General features: G+C 46.3%; 1 protein-coding gene across 1 annotated transcript in view; it reads left to right on the forward strand.

Annotated features, from left to right (window-relative positions):
- Positions 1–22,372, forward strand: part of LOC120906840 (octopamine receptor Oamb-like) — a 109,098-nt gene that overhangs the window by 82,734 nt on the left and 3,992 nt on the right. The window contains exons 4-5 of the mRNA XM_040318919.1: positions 10,976–11,212; positions 12,547–12,790. Of these exons, the coding sequence (XP_040174853.1) occupies positions 10,976–11,212; positions 12,547–12,790 (481 nt within the window). The remainder of the gene's footprint in view (positions 1–10,975; positions 11,213–12,546; positions 12,791–22,372) is intronic.

Genomic DNA, 22,372 nt, shown 5'->3' on the forward strand with positions numbered 1-22,372 from the left:
GCCTATCCTTAGTGCGTGGGCTCGCGTGTGCAGCAGAAGGTCGCATCCGTTTGCCGTCGGCCGCGGCTGCATGTGTCCATTACTTTTTTGGCCTTCGTTTGCCTTTGCGCGAGCAGAGGGCGCAACTTTAATTACGCAGCGAAAGCGTGTGTGTGTGTGTGTGTGATACAGCGGAGAAGTTATAACGGGGTTTCGGGAAAGTGGTTCAGAAATAATGGTTTCGACCTTCGCCGTCTTGACAGCGCGCGATACGGCTTATCGATTGGGGCAGTGTGTTTTTGGTGGGACGTTTTGATTCATCTACCTTACAGAGCGTGGAGAAATTCTTCCAAGTGTGTGTGTGTGTGTGTGTGTGTGTGGGAGTGGGGGTGCTTTGCAAGGTACTTAAAGGCAGGCAAGATCTTTGCGTGGTATTTCGGGGAAAGTGCTGCCAGCGCTTGTCAGCACAGCGGGTGATATAGTTTGTGCAAACACGAAAAAACGATGCGAGATTAAACGGTTTCGCTGAACGGTAGGTACACAGTGGAAAGTGCTTTATGGAGTGGAGAGGGGTGGTCTTTAAATCCCGCAACTGCTAGCACACTATTATCCAACAAGTATCAGCACATCGCAAGCACACTTTAGGTCCAACGGTAATGGTTTGAGGCTAATAAAACAGTCCTTACTTTAACCGTTTGGATTAACAAAATTTTGATTTATTTTGTTGTTGCCTCATGCGCTGGGAAATTCTTTTGCAGCCAAACGCTTCTAGACGGAATTAACCAGTAAGTGCCCTCATCATGAGCTTTAAATATGAAATTTAAGCTTATTCATGTGGGTCTTTCATGCTCGTCTAGCCTATCTTTTGGAATCGGTTCTAAAATTTTCAGAGTTGAATGGGAGTCGACTTCAGACTTTTGTCATCTTTACACATCTTCTTAATATATAATACTTTATATCATCTTTATATAATTAAACTAGCTGGCTCAGTAAACCTAGTTTTACCCAACATAGTATTAGTTGACGATGAAGTATTATAAGTTTTAAATAAAGGTGTCTGATTACATATTGCTTTTTTAATGTGTTCATATATTTGACGTTTATTAAACAAAAAATATGGTACAGAACATTATTTTTAACAGAAAATAAGAATTATGATACATTGACATACAATCTAAACTCACTGGTTGCACTTCGATTCCCTGCCGACTATTGAATATGTCCTTTTTTGTTGTTACGTTTTTCCATACAAAATCTGAATCTGAAAATCTGAAATTTTTCTTCGGTAAGCCATGAGATTTTTGTGAAATTTTCAAAAACCGGTTTTCCCATACAAACGCATGCTTTTAAATTGAACTGTCAGCCAACTATCGATCGTTCAACTAAAAAGCGTTCATTTATTGAATTCTGACTGTATTTATATGCAAATAATTTCATTATTGTAATCAACATATAACTTCTATTTAGCTCTAAAACAAATCTCGTGCAGTGGAGAACTGTTTATATAGGTACGTTTTATCCGGCTCTTCGTTTATCCATGAAAAGTGACAGTTCAATACAAAGGTGACATTAACCGGCATCGCAAAAAAATGAACACATTTCAACAGTCGTTTAAAGTTCATTTTGGTTTAACCGAGTTCATTTATTGTTCATTCCTGTTAAAATAACCGTTCGTCAAAACAGCTAACGAATGCTCGATATCGCGTATAGGCAAACATGGGGAAAAATCGAGCAGTACAATACAAACGACTGTTAATTTGTATCGCATACGCTCTTGACAGTCGTTTGTTTAACGACGGCATAGGACCAGTCGTTAAAATTAACAAATGAACTCAATGCGTGCCAAATTCTAGCAGTTTTAAATGACTCTGGTTAATTTTTAACGACTGATAATTTTAAACCATTTCTTTCACGATGCCGTCTATTTAGTGCTGCGGAGAATGTTTGAAAAAAAAACGTTGTAAGAGGATATTGTAATAACAAAAATTGCTCAGAAAAATAAAACATTTCAAATATTCTCTTTGGCAAAGCATGAAGGTTATAAAAACTGACTAAACTTTACCAAAACATAATACAAATAAAAAAAAACAGGACTATGTGATTAAATGTATAATTCGACATGATTACTAACGGCCTTTTGAGGATTTTGCTTAAAATAATAATTTTAAGTCTTAAACAAGCTATAATAGCTGTTTTGAAAATTCGCTTCACCAGACTTGAGGCTTGACCAGAAATGCCTTGACTCAGTTTTTGTCCAAAAGCTTTTCCGTTTGACCCAGGTCATTGACACATGCATTTTCTAGCATAAGGTTTACGGAAATATCGTAACATTAAGAAGCGTTTGCAAGACACTACAGCACTTGATGGACACTGAAAGCTCAAGTTTTTTTTTTCATTTTCAATGTTTTTCTTCCCAACTCTCCCCTCTCCCTGGCAACTATTCACATTCCCTCACCATCTATCAACCAAGCACGTCTTGTAACTATCGCCACCGTGTGTGTGTGTGTATGCCTTTCGCGTGCCCATGCAAAACTTAAACCAGCCATCATAATCACGTCACGTTAGTGGACGGTGTTCTAGGCACCTCGCCCAACCGTGCTGCGCTGTAAGTGAAGCCTGCACTGAACGCCACGAACGTTCTCGGTGCGTGAGAACCCCAGCCAGCTGGCGGTCAGACGACGCCCCCAGCCAGTGTGTCGCGTTGAACGCGGCAAAGCACACTGGAGACATCCATTAAGATCTTTTCCATTTTTTTTTGTGCGTGTATGTGTGCCCCGAGAAGCGTGGCATGGACGCTGATAGAGACCACACGACCGGCTCCCTAGATCGTAAAGGATAACGCCCCCCCCCGCCACCTGCTAAAGAGCCCTGCCATGAAACCCAAAACCCCCAAAAGCTCCCCTGAGAAGCGTTTGCAATAAATCTGACCCTAACAAAAACCGCTGCCAGCACCTGGCACGAGCGGACGCGCGCGCGCGCGCGCCCTTTTGCTGGCCGGAATTGCCCGTTGCCCTCTCCCCCCGTAGCCGGTGATGTAATGCCCGGCAGGAAAACCTTTTTGTGTGTGTGTGTGTGGGGGGGGGACCTTTTCGTGAAGACGCACTCGAAAGCTAGCTCCTGCAAGGACAGACGGGAAGGGGGGGGGGGGGCAAGACGAGCGGTAGAGAGGGGTAAGCTGTAAATAAAACACACACACATACAGAACACGACTATTTATGCATGAATTTAAACGCTACCAAGTGGAAAAGAAATAGGCCGCTGGCGCGACCCAAGGGGCGATGAGGAGGTTGGTAATCCCTGCGGGTGCGGTCGGAAGGTAGCAAAAGACGAGCGTGGCGAACGAGAGGCCCCGGTATGGTGTATGGAATGGCCGGTGGCAGTGTTGTTGGAGGCAGGAGTCAGCCAAACTCACCCTTCTAGATGGCTCACTCCCCCAGCAAAAAAAAAAAAAGAAAAAGGAAAAAGAAGAAGAAGCAAAACACACGACACCCTCAAAAACCTCAGCACACAAAACCAAGCGGCGGAGGAAAAAGGAATCAAACTAAATAAGGAATGAATTGAGAGAGACAGAGAGAGAGAGAGAGAGAAAAACAACAGCGAATAAATAATAAACGACGAACCCCCATCGAGCATGGGCAACCCTTTACCGCTTTGCTAGGTTGAGTTTGGGTTATTTGGCAGAGTTTCAGAGGATTGTAGCTCCCCCCCCCCCCTCTAGTGCTCCATTTTGTTCGATGGAGTGTTGCAAGTGGAATATACTGCTGTGTGTGTGTGTGGTAGACTAAACAAATAAAAGCACTCATAGCACATCCTTCGCTGAAGGACTCGGGCCAGCAGAGCGCACTCACTCACGTCTGCCGGTGTTGTACATTGTCGACGTGTGTCTGTGTGTGTTTGGAGGTCGTTTATTAGCTTCTCTCGGGCTCGGGGTTTAAGCCGGTGCACACGTACACGCGGCCTCAAGCTGTAAACCTGCCCCTGTTTGCTCCCTGTCCCTTTGCGCGCTTCCCTTGCTAACACAAATTCACACCACACACACACACACGCCGAGCCACTAACCACACAGCACAGGTTTATTCGCACGTACTTCGCACCGTCGCCCGGGCCGCCACGCGCGCACCCCAACTGTGATTAAAACACGTTTTGTGTAAAAGTGATAATGCGATTAGGTGATAATTGAAAATTTATAATTCATTCCCCGCAAAGTGTGCCTTTGTTTGGCGCACCGTGGGCGTGTGGGTGCGCGCGCGCGCTCGTGTTTGTGTGGGGTTGGCTTTTTTTTTTTTTTTTGCTTAAGCAGCCGCTGCCCGACGTTAAAGATCCGTGCAATTCTTTTGCCATTTCCGGCAAAAAGTGAAAGAGAGAGAAAAAAAAACGACAACACGCGATTTTGGGGCCGTTTTGAAAAAGCCCAAACGAACCGCCCACCCCAACTGCCCCCCCAAAGAGCTTGAAGAGAAGAGGAGAGGGGCCGAACGCCTCAAAGTGGAGTAATTTGCAGTAGCCGACTCCTCGGCTCGATTCCTGTCTGCTGGCTGGGTTCGCCGCCTGCCGCTTCGTTAGATTTATTGCGTGGCAACGTTATTAGCGTCGTGTATGTGTGTGTGTGTGTGTGTGTGTGTGTGTGTGTGTGTGTGTGTGTGTGTGTGTGTGTGTGTGTGTGTGTGTGTGTGTGTGTGTGTGTGTGTGTGTGTGTGTGTGTGTGTGTGTGTGTGTGTGTGTGTGTGTGTGAGAGTGAGTGACACTCGCACAGTCTGCGTTTGCTTTTGTTTGCAGTGGTGAATAGGGGAAAGAAGAAAAGCGACGACAAAAAAAAAGAAAAACAAAAAGACGCAGCAGTTAAATTTCCCAACTGACTTCTTCGGTCCAAAAACCATCTTTCCCTACAGCGGGGAAAAATGCAGAAAGGGGGCATGTGGTGGCAGTTACGAAAGAGTTTTCCAACTTCCCCCCCCCAACCCCCTGCTCGTCCCGGCAGCAGTGTGGTGGTGCAGTATTGGTCGCGCGAAAAAGAGCTTTATCGACTGTTTGTGCTGCTTGGGAGGCTATTTTGGGGGAGGTAGAAGGTGAAAGGACGAAGGAGTGGACGAAGAAGAAGGGGGTGGGGTTATTTTTCTTTCCCAGTTCATACACCTCGCCGCTTATGTCCTGCATTGGGTAAGGAAAAAATAAAAATCTCTCTCTCTCTCTCTCTCTCTCTCTCTCTCTCTTTCACACACACACACACACACACACACACACACACACACACACACACACACACACAGAGTAATATCCGGCTGACCGCAAAGCATAATTTCTTGTCCACTTTTCGTGTCCTTTATATTCAATTCATTTCCCTCGAGAGGATTTCACTCTTCTTGTGCTATGTGGTGGGAGGGATGTGGAGGGGGTTAGAGGAAGGGGGGGGGGAGGGTGGAAATTGCGTATCGCCTCGTATCGATTTTAGACGACCGACGACGTCCCCGCCGGCTTCAATGGCAGCGGCGGCACACTTGAGCGTGGTGAAGTGCATTCAACTGCGGTAAAATCTCACCTCCCCTCCGCTATAACCCCCCCCCCACCCCCCCTCATAGAGTGGTATGGGCAAGGATACCGTTTACGGTCGTATTTTTATTTCTACAAGCTGAGTTTTTTTCCCCAAACCTTAATCCTTGGTGGCCACTTTCGATTGACTACGCTGCTCGAGCGGTTCGCTGTCAATGCGCAGTGTTTTGCTCTTCAAATGTTGGCTTCTTTCACACAGACGCACAAACGCCTGGCATGATCACAGTGACTCGGTCGATCACTTCAAAGCAGGATCACAATGGGTTCGAGTGTCGTTTGCTGATGAATTTTGGCGCGCTTTTCAGCAAAGCGTGTGCTCGGCATGGCAAACCGGGATCGTTCGATAACCTTTCACCGAACCGTTCGCTCCACAGCCATGCCATGACCCATTCCCGCTGCAAGTCGGCGTAATGTTTTTTTTTTTTTTTTTTTTTTTTTTTTTTTTTTTTTTTTTTTTTGGGGGGCAGTCGTCGGGGAAATCAACACCCCAAAAGCGGGCACAAATGCAGATGAAACTTGGTTTGGGTAAATATTTCCCCCCCGGCCCTGTCCAGCGCGGCACACCAGCCAGCTTCGCAACAGTGTTTATTTGTGGTTTTGACCCCGTCTGGTGGTGCTGCTTGCGCACTGTGCTTCGTACGCCCTCGAACGTCCCGGGGATCTACGAACGCTAAAGTCCGTTCGGCGGGGAAAAGTGTTTATTCTGGAACCGGAAAATGGAAGGTATTTAAATGGGCTCTCTCGCCCATCGCCCAATGGGCCCGGGCAGGATGACCCGGCCAGCAACCCCAACTCGATCGAAGCACATCCTTCCGGTTGAACCTTAAACTAACCGGGCGCGTCGAACGTCGAATGGTTTGCTCGACCGTGGTCGGACTTTAAATCCCCCAAGTACGCTCACACTCACCTTTTTTTTAGACGGCGCTGCTGGTGTTGGAGCATCCGGTACGGCGTTTCCCCACTACCACTGCCACGGCTTTGCACGGTTCGTTTTCCACACTCGACACCCGCGTGGCATCCTGCCCCCCCGGTCCCCGTGTGGCGAAGGACATCATTTATGTGCAAATGAGATTATGCTGTACCCGGCGTGCCTGGCCCCGGTCGGTTCGGTGCACTCCTGACGGCGGTGGCAGCTATTGGGTACTGGGGGAGGGTGTTTTTTTTTGTGTTCGTCCTCTTAACCCGGGCTGTACCAGCAGCATCGGCACGAGTACGATGGGCAACGATGATACTTACTAAATTCCGGGTAAAACGTTTAATCTCTCTGGTTCGGTTTTGTGCCAAACCGGCCGCACGGAGGCAATCGATGAATGTAGTTACCGGGATAAGAAAAAACTGAAAAACAAAACAAAAAAGAGACCCCATGCATGTGATTACTTTCACACACTTTTGCAGAACATGGCCAGGCCAGGGGTTTGGTTTTTATTTCACACGTATCAAACGTTTGATGATATTTCTGATACGTACGCAGGATGATTCTTACCGTATGAATACAGTGATGTTGTTGATATACGTGTTATTCTTCTTGTGTTAAGTTAACCTATAACAAATTTTACAAAAAGGTTCTCATTTTCAATCCCTCACTATAGAGCGTCACTTTTTCACTCTATAGTGAGACGATGTTGGTTAGTGAGTTGTTGTTAGGAGCGGATAACTTGGATGACTTACAATCGTTGCCACCTAATTTTGGCTCTAAGGCATAAATTTTTGACAGTGGGCATCAATTTTTGCCTCTAAGGCATCAATTTTTTATTTTTAAAAATTGTTACAGTCGTTGCCGCTTAAATTTGACTCTAACTCACCTATTGTTGTTTCGAAGGCAAAAGACAAGAAAGACAGCGTTTCACAATTTTTGCCTCGAAGGCACCAATTTTTGACATTGCGCATCAATTTTGGCCTCGAAGACATCAATTTTTGACTGTGAGTCAATAGCTTTATTCACAAAACTTTACGTAGTTTCTGAAACTGTGTGTTCTGAAATGATTGAAATTAAGTTAAGCAGTGAATAATTTTATTTAGAATTTTTAAAATTTAAAATAAAACAATTGTTTTGCCAATTTTGGAAATTTTAATGGAGTGAAAAAAATGGATATGTATAGAGCTGCAAACAAGTGCTTTAGAATTTCTAAAATTTCATCCTTTTTTCTCAAGAAACAATCAATTAACACAGTTTTTGTATTTTTTATGAGATGTAAGATACAGTCGTTGCCACCTCATTTTGGCTCTAAGGCATCAATTTTTGACAGTGCGCATCAATTTTTGCCTCTAAGGCATCAATCGGATTGTGAATTGTCCGGATTGCTCCAGGACGACACCAAAATATCCAGGACCCTACAGGAAGCAGTCTTATTCTCGAACGCTCAATCATTTGCGTCCCCTATTTGCCCTTTATATTGTATGAGGGAATGTCCCAGAATCCTCTCTTATTGTAGGACGCAAACGTGAACCACTTTTGTGAAAGAATTGGCTACTGCGAGCTGTCGAGAACCTCAAAGCGCTGCGACTCATTAAACAGTACCTGTGCGAAAAGACGCAGTGAAAGGCGCTGACGATGTTTCCGATGTGTTCCGCATTTAGCCGACTTTGTGCAGACACAGCCAGACTCAAAAGCGGAGAAGAGACACACAATGGACAGATACATTTCATTGATAGACCTGGTGGCAACGGGGAGGCGTTTCTGCTCTTGCGTGTCACCAAAAACTATTCTTGCGTGTCACCAATCAAAAATTGGAATCGCAGTAACTATAAGAGGAAATGCTGTTGTGCTACTGACCGGGGGACGTACGCTATACTCTACATTTAAGTTACAGATCCTGTAACATCCGTGTACAGGCAGCACAGGCTGAATTGATGCAAAAGGCATCATTGATCTTGTGGAACGAGACATTCATGAGCAGCCGCTCTAGAAGCTCGCGCCCTCGGTCGCGCCCTGCAGGACGTTACATGTATGAGAAATCGCTGAACGTTCGGAGATAAGGTAGTGCTGCTGTGTGGCGACTTCCGACAGATACTACCAATCCTTCCGCGTGTTACCGACGCCCAGGTTCTCCAGCAGTGCATCCGGCGGAGCATGCTGTGGGGCAAATTTAGGGCGTTGTGTTTGCGGGAAATCATGCGTGTGCAGACAGCCCAGGCCGTTAAAGATGCGGAAGAGCAGAAAGAGTTCGTAGAATTTCTGCTCTGCATCGGCGAGAGTCATACGACACACGGCATACGACATTCCCGGGCTTCGGTAGGGCATATGCCAAGATACCACGGAACTTGATATTACCTGGAACATCTGATCCGAATGGTACCATAAATTTATCGCAATAAAATGTTAAAAAAAGAAAATTAAGAAATCTTAATTTCAATATACTGCAATATATGTTATAAATAATAAAAGCACACAGAAATCTTTTACTAAGGATCCAAAAACAAAATGGTTGATTGAAGTGCAATTCTTATATGCCCCCCAATAATCGTTGTGTAGCCCTGTAACCGGGCCATTTTAACTAGTATTAATAAATTATGTTCACGTGTTTATAATTCCATTCTGATTGTGCCAATGTGACGAATAATGTGTTTGTATATATATTTTATATGTTAAAATTACAATTATCAAACAAAGTTTCCTCCAAATACGTATTCATCAACTCGATATATGGAGCAGAGGTCAACATAGAAGGATTCATCCATCAATTACGTAACGCTTAAAATGCAATTTTTCGATCTCCTCCCTTCAAATTGCTACAAAATGTTGGAAGAAGCTTCCCTTAATAAATTATGTTGCAAAAGGAAGCAAATACTCTTCGTTCGCTGATAATCGGAACAACGTGGTTCTTTGTCATGCATCTGGCATCATTATTGTCAGAAACGACTATAGTTCAGCCATTCTTCTGATCAGTGCTGCAAAATGTCATGAGTATCACGAGATTTTCACCAACGAAAGCAATGAACATATCCGTGGGAGCTTCATGCTCATTGCTGATACTCAATAAAAATTGCGTCATGACATGCTGAACCCGAAATGTGAATTCTTGAGTCCAACGCGATACTCTGACTGACAAGCTTAGCGTATAGCCGGCGCAAGCATAATCATATTTTTTTCTGGCTGTAAACAGTGCTGCCAAATGCCACTGTTTCAGTCATCAACACTCCTGACTGAAGCGAAGCTCAAATCAGCTCACGTACACAACTGAGATGATCAGTAACGTGCTTGGTGACATTTTTATTAGTACCCAACTCTTGGGCACTCATTTGGTCACGACATTTTTGTCAGCGATAATCACGACACTCTTGTTTATATTTGGCGCGTGAGCTCTAACAACGAAATGAGCATGCTTTCTCCCTCTATCTGTTTTGATTATCTGTCGGGCCAAACAGAGCGAGAAAACATGCTCATTTTGTTTCTTGGAACCACTCGCACGCACCGGATATCTCTCATGACCATCGCGATGATCACCGACTGAAAATGTCGCAGTCAAGTAACTGACCAAGAGTTGGTTGCACACAATGTCATCAAGCATGTGATGGTCGCACCAACTGTTTGAGGCTCGCCTTTGATCATCACAGTAGAGCTCGTGTCGTTGAGATGATTTTGTTTCAGCTGGAATTTGCCATGACTATGTCAGTGACATTTTGCAAAACTGATCACAGCATAAAAAAGTCGTGACATAGTGACTGACCAAGCGATGGTCGCAAACATGTCAGGAGGATTTTTTTATGACATTGACAGTGACATTTTGCAGCACTGCTTCTGATCGTTCGTAGATTTGTTTGGTTTTTGTTTTAGTTTAGTTTTAGTTTAGTGTTTTTGTTTGGTTTATTGACCCCAGATAATCGTGTTTCCTGCTCGGAGCTTAAGCAACTGCATCAAACTTTAGAGAAAAGGTGTTCGTTAAGAAAAGGGTGAATACAGAAATGCTGGTATATTGCAACAGATCATTTCTGTTCGATTTTGTGCTCATGATGTCATCATCTGTCATGACGTCTTTCATCATCTGTCATTACAAAAATGAACGTCTGTTTACGGTGTAGTCGCAAAGGAATTCACCAAACTGGCGCCAGTTTTGGCAAAAATAAATAAACATTATAAGATTAAAGGCGTTGGAAAGTGCAAATTGACTACTTCATCCACTTTGTATCAAAGGAACTTGGCACCGATTGCATACTACGAGTGAATCGTGGTTGATTGATATAGAGCTGACCTTCAACCTTCAACTCCTCCAAAATAAGTTATGAACCTTTCCAAGGATTCCCACAAAATGCCGAACCTTCAACGTTTCCCTAAGCCTTCCCAAATCTCCCGAGAATTTGAAGAGATTGATTTCCAAGCGACCTCTCATCTAAAATGCATACGAACGAAATTGCCGCAAAAGATTAATAAAGCACACAACACTCTTACCCTTTACTACCTTCCCCGCGTTCATTAACCTAATCGCTTCCCCGTTCGCCCTTCTCTCCGCAGGTTTGGATATTCGGTGACGTCTGGTGCCGCATCTGGCTGGCGGTCGACGTCTGGATGTGCACGGCCTCGATCCTGAACCTGTGCGCCATCTCGCTGGACCGGTACGTTGCCGTCACCCGGCCAGTCACCTATCCGAGCATAATGTCGACCAGGCGGGCCAAGTCGCTCATCGCCGGGCTGTGGGTGTTGTCCTTCGTTATCTGCTTTCCGCCGCTGGTCGGGTGGAAGGAACAGAAAGTAAGTATCGGCGGCGCGGCGCGGATGTCCGGAGATGAGATGCCGATGTCCGGCCGATTCACTCCCTCCCCACTCCCCACTCTTTTGCACCGTGCTGATGACCTTAAGCGGCCGCTTGGAATCCTTTGCCTTGCCTTGGGCTCATCGCGGGCGTCGTCGCTCTCTCTCTCTCTCTCTCTCTCTCTCTCTCTCTCTCTCACTCTCTTCCTACAACCATTTCTATTACCTCGATAGCGCCCGTTGGGTGACGTGTTGGGGCAATGGGCCATCGGTAAATCAACGAAATGCGAACAAACAGAATGGAGAAAAGTAATTATTTTTAGCTTTCCCTGAAACGCTGTGGCTACTTTGAGGGAATTTCTTTCCCATTTTTTTTTTCGCTCGATCTTTCTCTCTCCCTCTCTGTGGCTGCACTTCCGGGCGCTTCTCGCTTGCCTTTATCCGCCGCTTCGCGCTAATCCCTCGGAAGTGCGGTGGTGAGCTTTGAAGCCCGGGCCGCTAGCGCTAGCCTCCCTTTGTGTGTATTTACACGTGCGCTGCGGTTGCGAAAGGTGAGCTCCTTCTGGGCTCGGGGGAAAAGTTTTCCCCGAACACGACGCTGGAGGGGTTTTTCTTTTTATTTTGCCCCAGTCCCGGTTTACTTCAAACATTGCTGCTAACCGATGGTCCGGCACAGCCACCGATCATCAACAGTGCCCGTGGTGTCCGCCGCCTGTGGTTTGCAACCTCTGCCACCACCTCCCTCCGCACAAAGATTAATTTCCTGCCAGCGTGCCGTTTCTCGATGGGGAGAAAAGCCAGCAAACGGAACAGAACCGTTCCGATAAACTACCGGAAGTGGTTTGCCGGCGCTGTTTGACATGCAAAATGGGGCGAGTAGAGTTGGGAAGCGACAAGCAAAATGAAAGACGGCGGTGGTCTTCGATTAAATCAATAATCAACCATTTCGGCACATGACGTAGCGGGCGGACCGCAGGAGCCGCCGATGCAACGATGGACTGGGTCTGGATGGGCCGGATTGTTTAAACCGATTACCTTTTCGCACGCTTCATCGCTCGGGCAAAGCTCGCGTCGTGTAAAGCTTTTGTGAAGGCACGCCCCTCCCCCCCCCTTCCCTCTACAGTCCAATCATGATGACCAACCGGGTATCAGGCGATGGCAGCCGACCACGGCCAAGTCTTGTTTGCAAGCGATTTAGCGAAATTAATTACACAAACTATCGCCACTGCCCTGCCAAATGGGGCAACCCCCCCCTCCCTCCCCGCCGCACCCTGATTTCACATGATTTCGTTACCCTGATTAACCCCTCTCCACCCCTTGGATGCCGTTTGCAGGTGAAAGAGAACGTTTATTATCAATACGGAAACTACACACTGGTGTCGGTGACACCGTCCCCCGCGCCTCCCCTTCCCTGTCCCTGGACGTGCGAGCTGACGAACGACGCCGGGTACGTCGTCTACTCAGCCCTCGGCTCCTTCTACATTCCCATGTTCGTGATGCTGTTCTTCTACTGGCGGATCTACCGGGCGGCCGTCCGGACGACGCGCGCCATCAATCAGGGCTTTCGCACCACCAAAGGTAAGCAACAGCAACCTACACCCCCTCCCCCCCACCCCACTTCCCCTGACTCACCCATCGTTCCCCTCCTCATCGTAAACTGATCCAACCCTCTCAACCAGGCTCAGGTTCCATCTATTCCCCCTTCTTCTATCTTCTTCGCTCTTCATCTATCTCTATCTCTGTCTCTCTCTCTCTCGCTATCGCGCTGTCGATCGTTGGGTACTACCTGGGTGCCCGATTAATCCTTTTCCGTACCAACCCACTCTTCGACCCTTCCCTAACCTCTCCCTCGGTGCACCCCTTTTCTATCACACTCTTTCTCTCGCTCTCGCTCGCTCCTATCACTCCCCATCACTCGCTCCCGCTAGCAGCAGTAGCAAAGAAGAAACAAAATCAATCAACACCATTAACTCCACTATCACACTACCAACCCCCCTCCCTCCTCCCACCTCGCCTCAAGGTTCCACACATTCCCACCATATCTCACCATGTGTGTGTATGTGTGTTTCTGTTAACCTCAATCCACGCATCGTGTGCCCTTTGTTTTGTAACATTTTTTTTTTGTTCATTTGTTTATGTTTTCGCATTGTTTCTCTGTTATTGGTTTGTGGATGAATTCATGTTGGTCGTGTACGTCGCGCATATCTCCCTGTTTCCCCTTCCCCCACACACCCTCCAACACTCTACATCCCTGCAATCTATCTTCCCATTCGCTCATCATCGTGTTGTGCATATGTCACTTTGACAGCTACCCTCACACACTAACCTTACTAGCATTCTGGCGGGGGGGCGCTACACACACACTCACACAGAAACACACACACACAGTCACACACGCTCTAAAAGTCCGCCGTGCAAACCTTACCGCGCACCAGGCTGCTCCATCGGTGTTTTATTTTTAGTGTCGCTTCGCCGGGTCGGTGTCCGGGCTCCGCTTGTAGCAAAACGCTTTCCTTTCCCGCATCCAGGTGGTGGTGGTAGTGCGAGCATATTAATCGCCTAGCATTCGCTTCTCCCGTTTCGCCGTGCCCTTTGCCGATTTACCGAGTCCTCCAGTCGCTAACTCCCCACACTCGTCCGCTTGGGCAGCGCTTGGGCAGCGCTCTGTCAGCTTTATACAAGACTCGACCAAACGTATAGAGAGTTTCTCGAGCAAACGAGACAAACGTCGCTATAGTTCAATAACCATCTTTGCCTTGCTCACCCTCTCATTCAAATTCGAATCCCCTTTTCTAATTGTTGGTGCATTTCTAATGTCTGTTGTTTTGTGTAATTGTTTTTAAACGACCATTGCTTACTCTTTGTAAAAGGACTGCATAGCATAGTATTATAAGACACCCTTGTTTTCATGTTCAGCTTTACCTTTACCTTCACCTTTACACCTTTACAATTAATTCCGTAGTAATGGTGGTAAATAAAATCAAAAGCATGATGAATGCTAGGAATGTTTGAGCTGACCATAGTTCGAATATAATCAGTAAAACTAGTGATGGGAAAAATGAAGAATTCGTCGGAATCGATTCCGGCTCGCTCCGAAGATTTCTAGAATCGATTCCGGATAGTAGATCCGGAATCAGTTTCCGAATAGTAGATCCGGAATCAGTTTCCGGAATCGGCTCCGGAATTGGTTCCGGAATCGGCTCCGGAATTGGTTCCGGAATCGGCTCCGGAATCGACTCCGGAATCGGCTTCGGATTCAACTCCGGAATCGGCTCCGGAACCAACTTCGGAATCGGCTCCGGAATCGACTCCGGAATCAGAATCAGCTCCTGTATCAGAATTGGTTCCGGAATTGTCTCCGGAATCAAAATCGGCTTCGACCTCAGGATTGACTCCGAAATCAGTATGGCGAAACGGAGTCGGTTTCGGCATCGTCATAGGATAGCGGCAAAGAATCAAAATTTACTTGTAAATGATCTATTCATATGAAGATTCCCGGACTTATTTCGCTTCCCATACTTCTTATTTCAATTGAAAAACTAACTCTCATTCCGGAGCTAACTCCATTTCTGGAGCCAAGCCTGGTTCCGTTACCGGAGCAAATTGCGATTCCCAGGTTGATGCCGTTTGCGGAGACGATTCTGATTCCGGAGCGGCTCCGTAATCGGATCCGGAACCAACTCCGAAATCGGCTCCGGATTCAACTCCGGAATCACCTCCGGAATCAACTCCGAAATTGGCTCCGGAATCAACTCCGGAATCGATTCCGGAATCGAATCCGGAATCGCCATTGATTCCGAGTTCGGAATCGAAATCGGGAAGGTCCGAATCCGAGCTCCCACCACTAGGTAAAACTCATCAGTTTTTCAGTTGTATAGAAAGCATTGACATGCAGCGTTTGCGTTCTGACGTGGTTTTTTCGATCCTCATGTTTGCCAAACAAAAGCATATTATCTGAAGAATGTTTCCCTTGGGACTGGATCTTCGTATACATTAGGGAAATCCTGCATTTTTCACATTAAATTGTAGATGTTTTTTTCATTACATCACAGCAGTTCCATACGATAAATAACAATTGACATTCATCATACATCCGTGCCTTGTTTGAACTGTTTGCACAAATATCGACAGATTTGACAGAGCACCGCCTTGGCTTGTGGGCACTGCCGCCCCGAATGCTGCTGTAAAGACATCCGAGCGAAACGGCAAAGTGTTATTGATTTTGAACTCGCCAGAGTGTGCCCTCAAACGCATCCAGGTGCGGAGTGGAGTGAATAACGTTGCTTAATGAATTGCGACATGTTGCGTTTTTTTTTTCTTCGTTGGCGAAGTTGTTTTATCAAATCGTTGGTGTGACGAAAGTGGGTGTCGTCTCGAAATAATTTGCCTGATGCATTCAAACAACGCTAGCCAACCACCATCCTTCTGCGCCACCATGCGTCCTGTCCATGGTTGATTACACTATCACAGCACACACACACGCGCGCGCTAGCAACACTAACGCACTAACATTACTGCAGCAATGTTGCAAAAGCGTCAGCAAGCCCAGCCCGGGGTGCTCTTAAGAGGCAAGACGACTAGATAAAGAAACGAAGGAACGGAGCTAGCTGGCTGGGGAGTTTGTAAAAGTTTTGTCTGTGTGTGCTGCTGTCGCTTGCGTCAGGCACTAGCGTACTGTAGGGGGTGCGAGTAATGCATCCAGCAAGCTGCCGGATGCAGTCATGAATAATCAAAACATAATGAATGCATCTACCGCCCGCATTGCCAATTGCCGCCTTGGAAACTGCGAGAAACCAAGGGGTAAAGCTTTGAGGAACAGGGCGCCACCTTCTTGATGATGTGCTTTTGTGTTGGCAGCGTGTGCCGTTGAGTGTGGGGACGTGTGCCTAGAAAGCTGCTAGATATGTTTGACCGTAGCTAGTGAACCGGCACCGGAGATAACGGTGCCTGGCTGGTTCAAATTTCTCCTTGAACGTTACGCCTTAAAACGTTCTCGAAAGTTCTCATTGGGCCCGACCTGATCGAGCTACGGTTTGCATAAACTCGCCTGCAGAACTCACCTACTCCCCAAACTCTCCTTCCGCGTCCAGGGACACCTGTTAGTGGTAGCCCAAATCTCGTCGGTAGCTCATCGTCACGTGTGTGCGTCCCCCTTACGTTGTATGCCATATTGCTTCGGCAATGGCCACCGTACGGTTTTTGAGGCGTTGCTTTCAGATCTTCCTTTTTGTTGTTGTCGTCGTTTGGTCGTCCACTTCCCGGCGGAGCGTTCTGTCACTTCCTTTGCAGTAATTAGATAAAGGCGGGAACTGCCAGACAGTGGCTGGCAGCAGTAGCACTCACGCGAACACTCATTTTCTCTCGTACGTGTGTTCGAAATGCCGGTTCGCTGTGCACCGCCGCACGACCATTTATCAATCCTGTCCACGGGACGTTGCGAGAGTGTGTGTGTGTGTGCGATCAATTTACACTGCGAAAGGCGTTGCTAGGATGTGAAAAAGAAAGCTTCCTTTTTTTTTTGCTTCGGTTGCAGCCACATAAAACGCAACCCGGGCAGCAGATCAGAACGGGTTTCCCATACTTTCTGCTCAATTTCATTGCATTGCTGAGTGAGGACGGGGCCGGGACATATGGACGCAGTCCGTGCCCCGCCGAGACTAATTGAATTGCATCTTCATTTTTCGCTTCCGTGCGTTCCGGTTTTTGGGGGCGGGGGCGGCGGCGAAGGTTCCCTAATCGACTCACTTTGGGGTCGACGTTATTGCTGTAATTAAATTTGACTGCTACACTGCTGCCACTTGCACGGCCTGGGCTCCGGCCGATTTTGCTACTCTTTTGGGGCGTCAAAAATGGAACTGAAGTGTGGTACTTCGTTAGTGGCCCATGGGAGGGAGAGAAAGAGAATGATAGTGAACTCCGGTAGATTTGCCGACATCTGGAACGCATTTTGACGCAACCTCTATTACGATAGACTCCCTCGCCTCGAAAAAGGGACGAATAATTACTTTCCGTTTTGGAAGAATGCGCGCTGGTGACGTTTGTAACCAGGGACCACGTTGCGAGAAAAACTTCCATAATGTCAACGACGAAGGCTTTCAACCCTTGCCGATCTTGCCTGCTATAACAATTTATAATAACGCCAGCTGTTCGTTGGATGCAAATCAAAACGACAAACAAAGCCTGAGCACTCTGCTAATGATTTTTCGAATGACACTCCTGGTCACGGCACCATACATTCCTCGCAAAGGGGTGCTCTGGATATGGTTGCTTTCCGATTGAACGGCAGCCAAGTCAGGGCCGAGCCAGGAGCTGTTCTCACAAACGCCACCAAAACTAAACTACCCCTCCCTCGCCCCTTTCGCCCCTCTCTATTGCCGCTTTTGCCGCTCGAACGCTCCAAACCGCTCCATTTTGAGCTGATCTTTTCCCTCGATGGTTCCCCGGTTAATCGATCCTCAGGTGTGCTCAGTGTCTTCCGAAATCGAAATAGCTCGTTTTTTGCCATCATCGCAAATTGAATCGTCTGGATTCCGTTTATTGCACGTCGATTGCTCTTTCTCTCCCCCTCTCCGGGTCTTGCCTTTCGCCGTGCAAATCCGACGTCGAGCTGCCTTCCGAACGTCACGAAAAGGGTACGGACACACGTTACATTCATCAAACACACGCCCCAGACCGATCATGTAACACTCTCGGCCCTGCATGCGAAATCATTGGAAACATTCCCAAACCCCCCACCATCCCCACGGTCCGTAAACACACACACAGAAAACAATTTGCTACCGCTTGGCACAAGGTTTGGAATGTGCCGTTTGAAAAAACGGCACACAATACACAACGCGAGGAAGAAAGACGAGCACGCAGTAGTGTGTTTTCCCCCTAAATGCAATCGGAACGGGGGAAAGCTTTCGCCAATGCCGAAATGGCAAGATAAGGCAGGATTTTCCCATCCCATCGTCGCTACACATGAATGGAGGGAAAAATCACTCCCACACACACACACACACACACACACAACCACACCGCTCACGCACACGCAAACAAACTATTCGACGTGGTACAACTGTTACTTTTCCTTCGCCTCGTTTTTCCCGTGAACGGATTGTGTCCAAACATCCAAACTGCGTCTGTTAGTATTGTGGGATTTTTCCGTTTTTGCCTGTCTTGTTTCTTTCCTTTTTCGTTTCGTGTGGTTTATCTTACCCTGTTCTCCCAGCGGTCTTGCCGGCGCTTATTCGAGCTGTTTGCGTTAGTGCTCGACTTTGCATCTTGCTCTCTCGATGTGTTTGCCACTGTGTTTGTGTGTGTGTGTGTGTGTATGTTTGTGTGTTTCTGCATTTGATTTGTTTGTTTTTCCTCCGGCCCCATACCGTTCGCCCCAAAACTTCGTTGAGCGTATGCTCCAAAGTTTTGGATTCAGGATTTTTTCGCATCATTTCGTCGTTTGTTTTCTTCTTTTATTCTCTTTCATTTCTATTCAAAGTGTTTTTGCTCCGTTTCGTTCATGATTGCATGGTGTTGTTTTTTCACATCACTCTATTTTCTTTATTGCTCTCTCTCTCTCTCTCTTTCTTTTATCCTCCTTTTTCGGCTACTTTTTGCTAGTGTTGCGTTCTTTGAACTTGCTACCACTTTCCCTATTCTTGTGCATCAAATATTCGATCGTCATTAATCCGGGAGCAACGTTACGTTCGGTTTCCCGGTACTACTTGGGAAGAGTGTGTGATGAAGAGATCGATGACCGGCACGGCACTCACGTAGTGAGAAAATCCCGCACCGGGCCGGCTAGCTGCCGTCCCGGGGGGGCTTAACACGTCTAATGAATCAGTAAGCTAATCGAGGTGATTAGTGTCGCGTACAAGCCCGCACCAGTGTCCAGTGCGGGATCGAAGCGGCTCGTTTGCAGCTTGGCGTTTGGCAGCAGGCGCTAACGACGGGAAAGAAATGCTCGCCCTGCCGGAGCCACTCATCGCTAAGCCTTCTAGTCCTGGCAGATGTTCTATGCCCATACGATTCTGGTCGTTCTTTACATGCGAATGGGCAGTGTTGGAACTGTTGCCAAATGTCTGTTGTGCAGTTTTTCGCTGCTCAGGCGATACGAAAAATCAGTGCCCTCACTGGGGGAAACTATAATTGCGTTGTCTATATCGTGCTGGTCCTTCGTACCGGATTGAACGCACTCACGCCAATGACGTTGTTTTGACATGTTTTTTTTTTCTTCATTCTTATTTTTATACCTATATCTATTCCTCTCTTTCTGCATCTTTGTTCGTGTTGTGACTTCTGCATTCAACTGTTGGACTCCTTCGTCTTCCGAATTCCTCCTACCCCAGAATGAGACCTACGGAAATAAGCGTTTCACCTAAAATCTTCAACCATCGCTCAGTTTTTGTTGATTTAGCTGAGGGGACCCCGCTTTAAATCGGGAAAACATTAGATCATCTCACACAATACATGCCCCCCTTTGCACTCATTTTCACCGTGCGTGTTTGTCCATAGTTTAATTTTCTTATCAAAGTTTCTGTGCTGTTCCTTCCATAAGCCGTTCCTGTTTGCTCTTCCCTTGCCGTTCCCTTTTCATCGCCCACATGTCCAGAGCGCCCTGTAGTACTGCTATAGCACCCGGTCGTAACCTCCGATCGATCGGCCGAAACGTACCTCATCACCACCAACGAACCCGTTTCCCCGAATTCTTCAAACCCTCATCTCAGTGTGCACCCACCACCACGATACTCTGGCGCTGCGCTACCCGTTTTAGAACTTTCTACATATGTTTTTCTTTAGTTCTTATGCTCAGTACTTCACCACCTCCCCCCCCCCCCCCCCCCTGAGTGTCCCACCATTTGCCTGTTTGTCCCATCATTCAGTCCATTGTGCCAGTTTCTTCCTTTTGTTTCTGTGCTCATGTTCGTACTTGTAGCTGTGGTAAGGTAATTGTTTTTCCACCTGCCCCCTCCCATTATCCTCCCCTAAACACTGCTCCAGAACAGCCCTTCCATCCATCCCTTCCCGTGCCCATCTTAGCTGCTCTTGCGTGTAATTTATGATACCAAGTTTTGCTATTCGGCAGTAGTTTGTTTGTTTATTCTCTCTCTTTTTCTCTTCTGCAAAAAAGTAACAAAAAAAAAAAGAATGGAATGTTTGTTTTGGCGTTTGTTTCTACCCCTCCCCGGCCGTTTTACTAATTTGGCAAATGAATTCGTTTGATTTTTATTTTTTTTTGTTTCATTTTTAAATACACCCAAAGGTTAAAGCAACAACAGAACCCGAAACCATCCCGCCTCCCAAACTGAACGCAACCCTTCTCCCTGTCTGTTGTTGCCTTGATTGCTAGTAATAATGTATATTCAATTTTTTCCATCTCCGTTTCTAGAAGTGTAGTTGGCTGTTTGCGGGTAACATGGGGGGGGGGACCGGGGTGAGGTGGGGGGTTGTTTTTAGAGGGAACTGTTTGGTCAATTTAACATCCCTGGTTGGCCTGTTGGTTATTATGATAGAGTTGCTCCGTTTTTTTTTTGGTTTGCTGTACCCCGTTTGGAACGTTTATTTTTGTTGCCCCGTTCTGCTCCTTATTTCCCCCCGTTCCTCATCCGGATCCTTCACGTTGTGCAGTAAATTCGAACCGAACCCCGATACGGTTCGAAGCAACGGCTCAACGTCACGGAATGGCTGCTCCTAGCTCGCTAATGTCCCCTGTTCGAACCCGAAGTGTTATTGTTTTATTTCAATGTGCTCTCCCCCACCCTTGCTCTCTTTCTATAACTTTCCCCTTGCTCCCTGACTCCTTGACCCACCAAGGTAATGTTCCATCATGAGTAATGACGAGTAATGTTACCAATTTATACATACATATAGCAACATCTTTACCGACAACCAAAGTTTTATGCGTGCAAAACCAAACCACACAAAAAAAACCCCAAATTCCTCATCCTCCCACATCAATTTGTTTAAAAAAAAACCAACCCTCTATTTTAACAACTAACGGAATGCTGTTTGCTGAGTTTGCGTTTGCATTTGGAATGAAAGGAAAGTTGTGTTTCACATATTTATATACATATAATATTTATATCTATAATCGTATGTTTTACTACATGATTGCGATCGACCAGTTACATATCTGCAACCGTTTTTTCCATATGTCTGTGTTTGTGCAAGAACGTTTACATATATGCGATGATGCCGCGAGCATCGTCACCGTATCGAATGTTTGTTTCTTACGTTCGTTCGTTCGTTCGGGTTGTTTTGTTTCGTTTTTGTGTCCTTTACCACCTGTTTTCGTTTCGGTTGTTTTGTTTTAGTTAACGGGGCGCTACACTACCTGCCGTGCATTGTTTTGTTCTCTGTTTGGTTTGCCCTCCCCATTTTGCCACCCCGTTTATTTAAACTTCACCTGTGAACCGGTGTTATGCTCGGGTTTTTTTTTAACTGCCAAGCTGTGTGTTATGATTTTGTATGATTCCTGTCAATACCAAAATGGCAAATTTATCTAGCAAAAAAAAAAAAAAGTAAACGGAACGTGCCAATGATGTGTGTAGCTGAGTTTACGTACCCGCCCATCCGAGGGAGCGGCCCTCGCTCGCGCGGTGTTTTGTGTGCATGTGTTTTCATCATGGGCCCCGTACACGGATGAGGAATGTATATAAACATCCAAAATCTTAATTATATTTATATATATATCTAGCGTACTGAGTTTTCGAATGTGTATGGCAAGTGTTTATGTTTCCCAGAATGAACCGAAACCAAATAACAAAAACAACAAGAACAAAAAAAAAAACAAAAACTTCAATAACAACAACATCAAAATCAACAACAACTACAACAACAGAATGTATACTAAACAAAACCATCAGAACAAAGAAAAAACAGAACAGAACCAATCCATCAAAAAATGACAGCTCTCAACAACATGCTCAACTACAGATGTCAAATCCAAGTAGTAAATAGCTTCAGCAAATGTTACAATAAAACAAACAAAAAACACTATTACCAACACTTCTTCAATTTTTGTTTACTGCTACTACTGTTACTACTATCACTGCTTACACTATTGCTACTACTACTACTACTACTACTACTCACCCTAACCTCACATACGGCAAGATCGCGATTAAACAATGGCAAGTGTTAGTGATCAAAGCATCTTCAAACATGTCAACACCACTG

This window comes from Anopheles arabiensis, chromosome X (assembly GCF_016920715.1).
Source record: "Anopheles arabiensis isolate DONGOLA chromosome X, AaraD3, whole genome shotgun sequence".
NCBI classification, from domain to species: Eukaryota; Metazoa; Arthropoda; class Insecta; order Diptera; family Culicidae; genus Anopheles; species Anopheles arabiensis.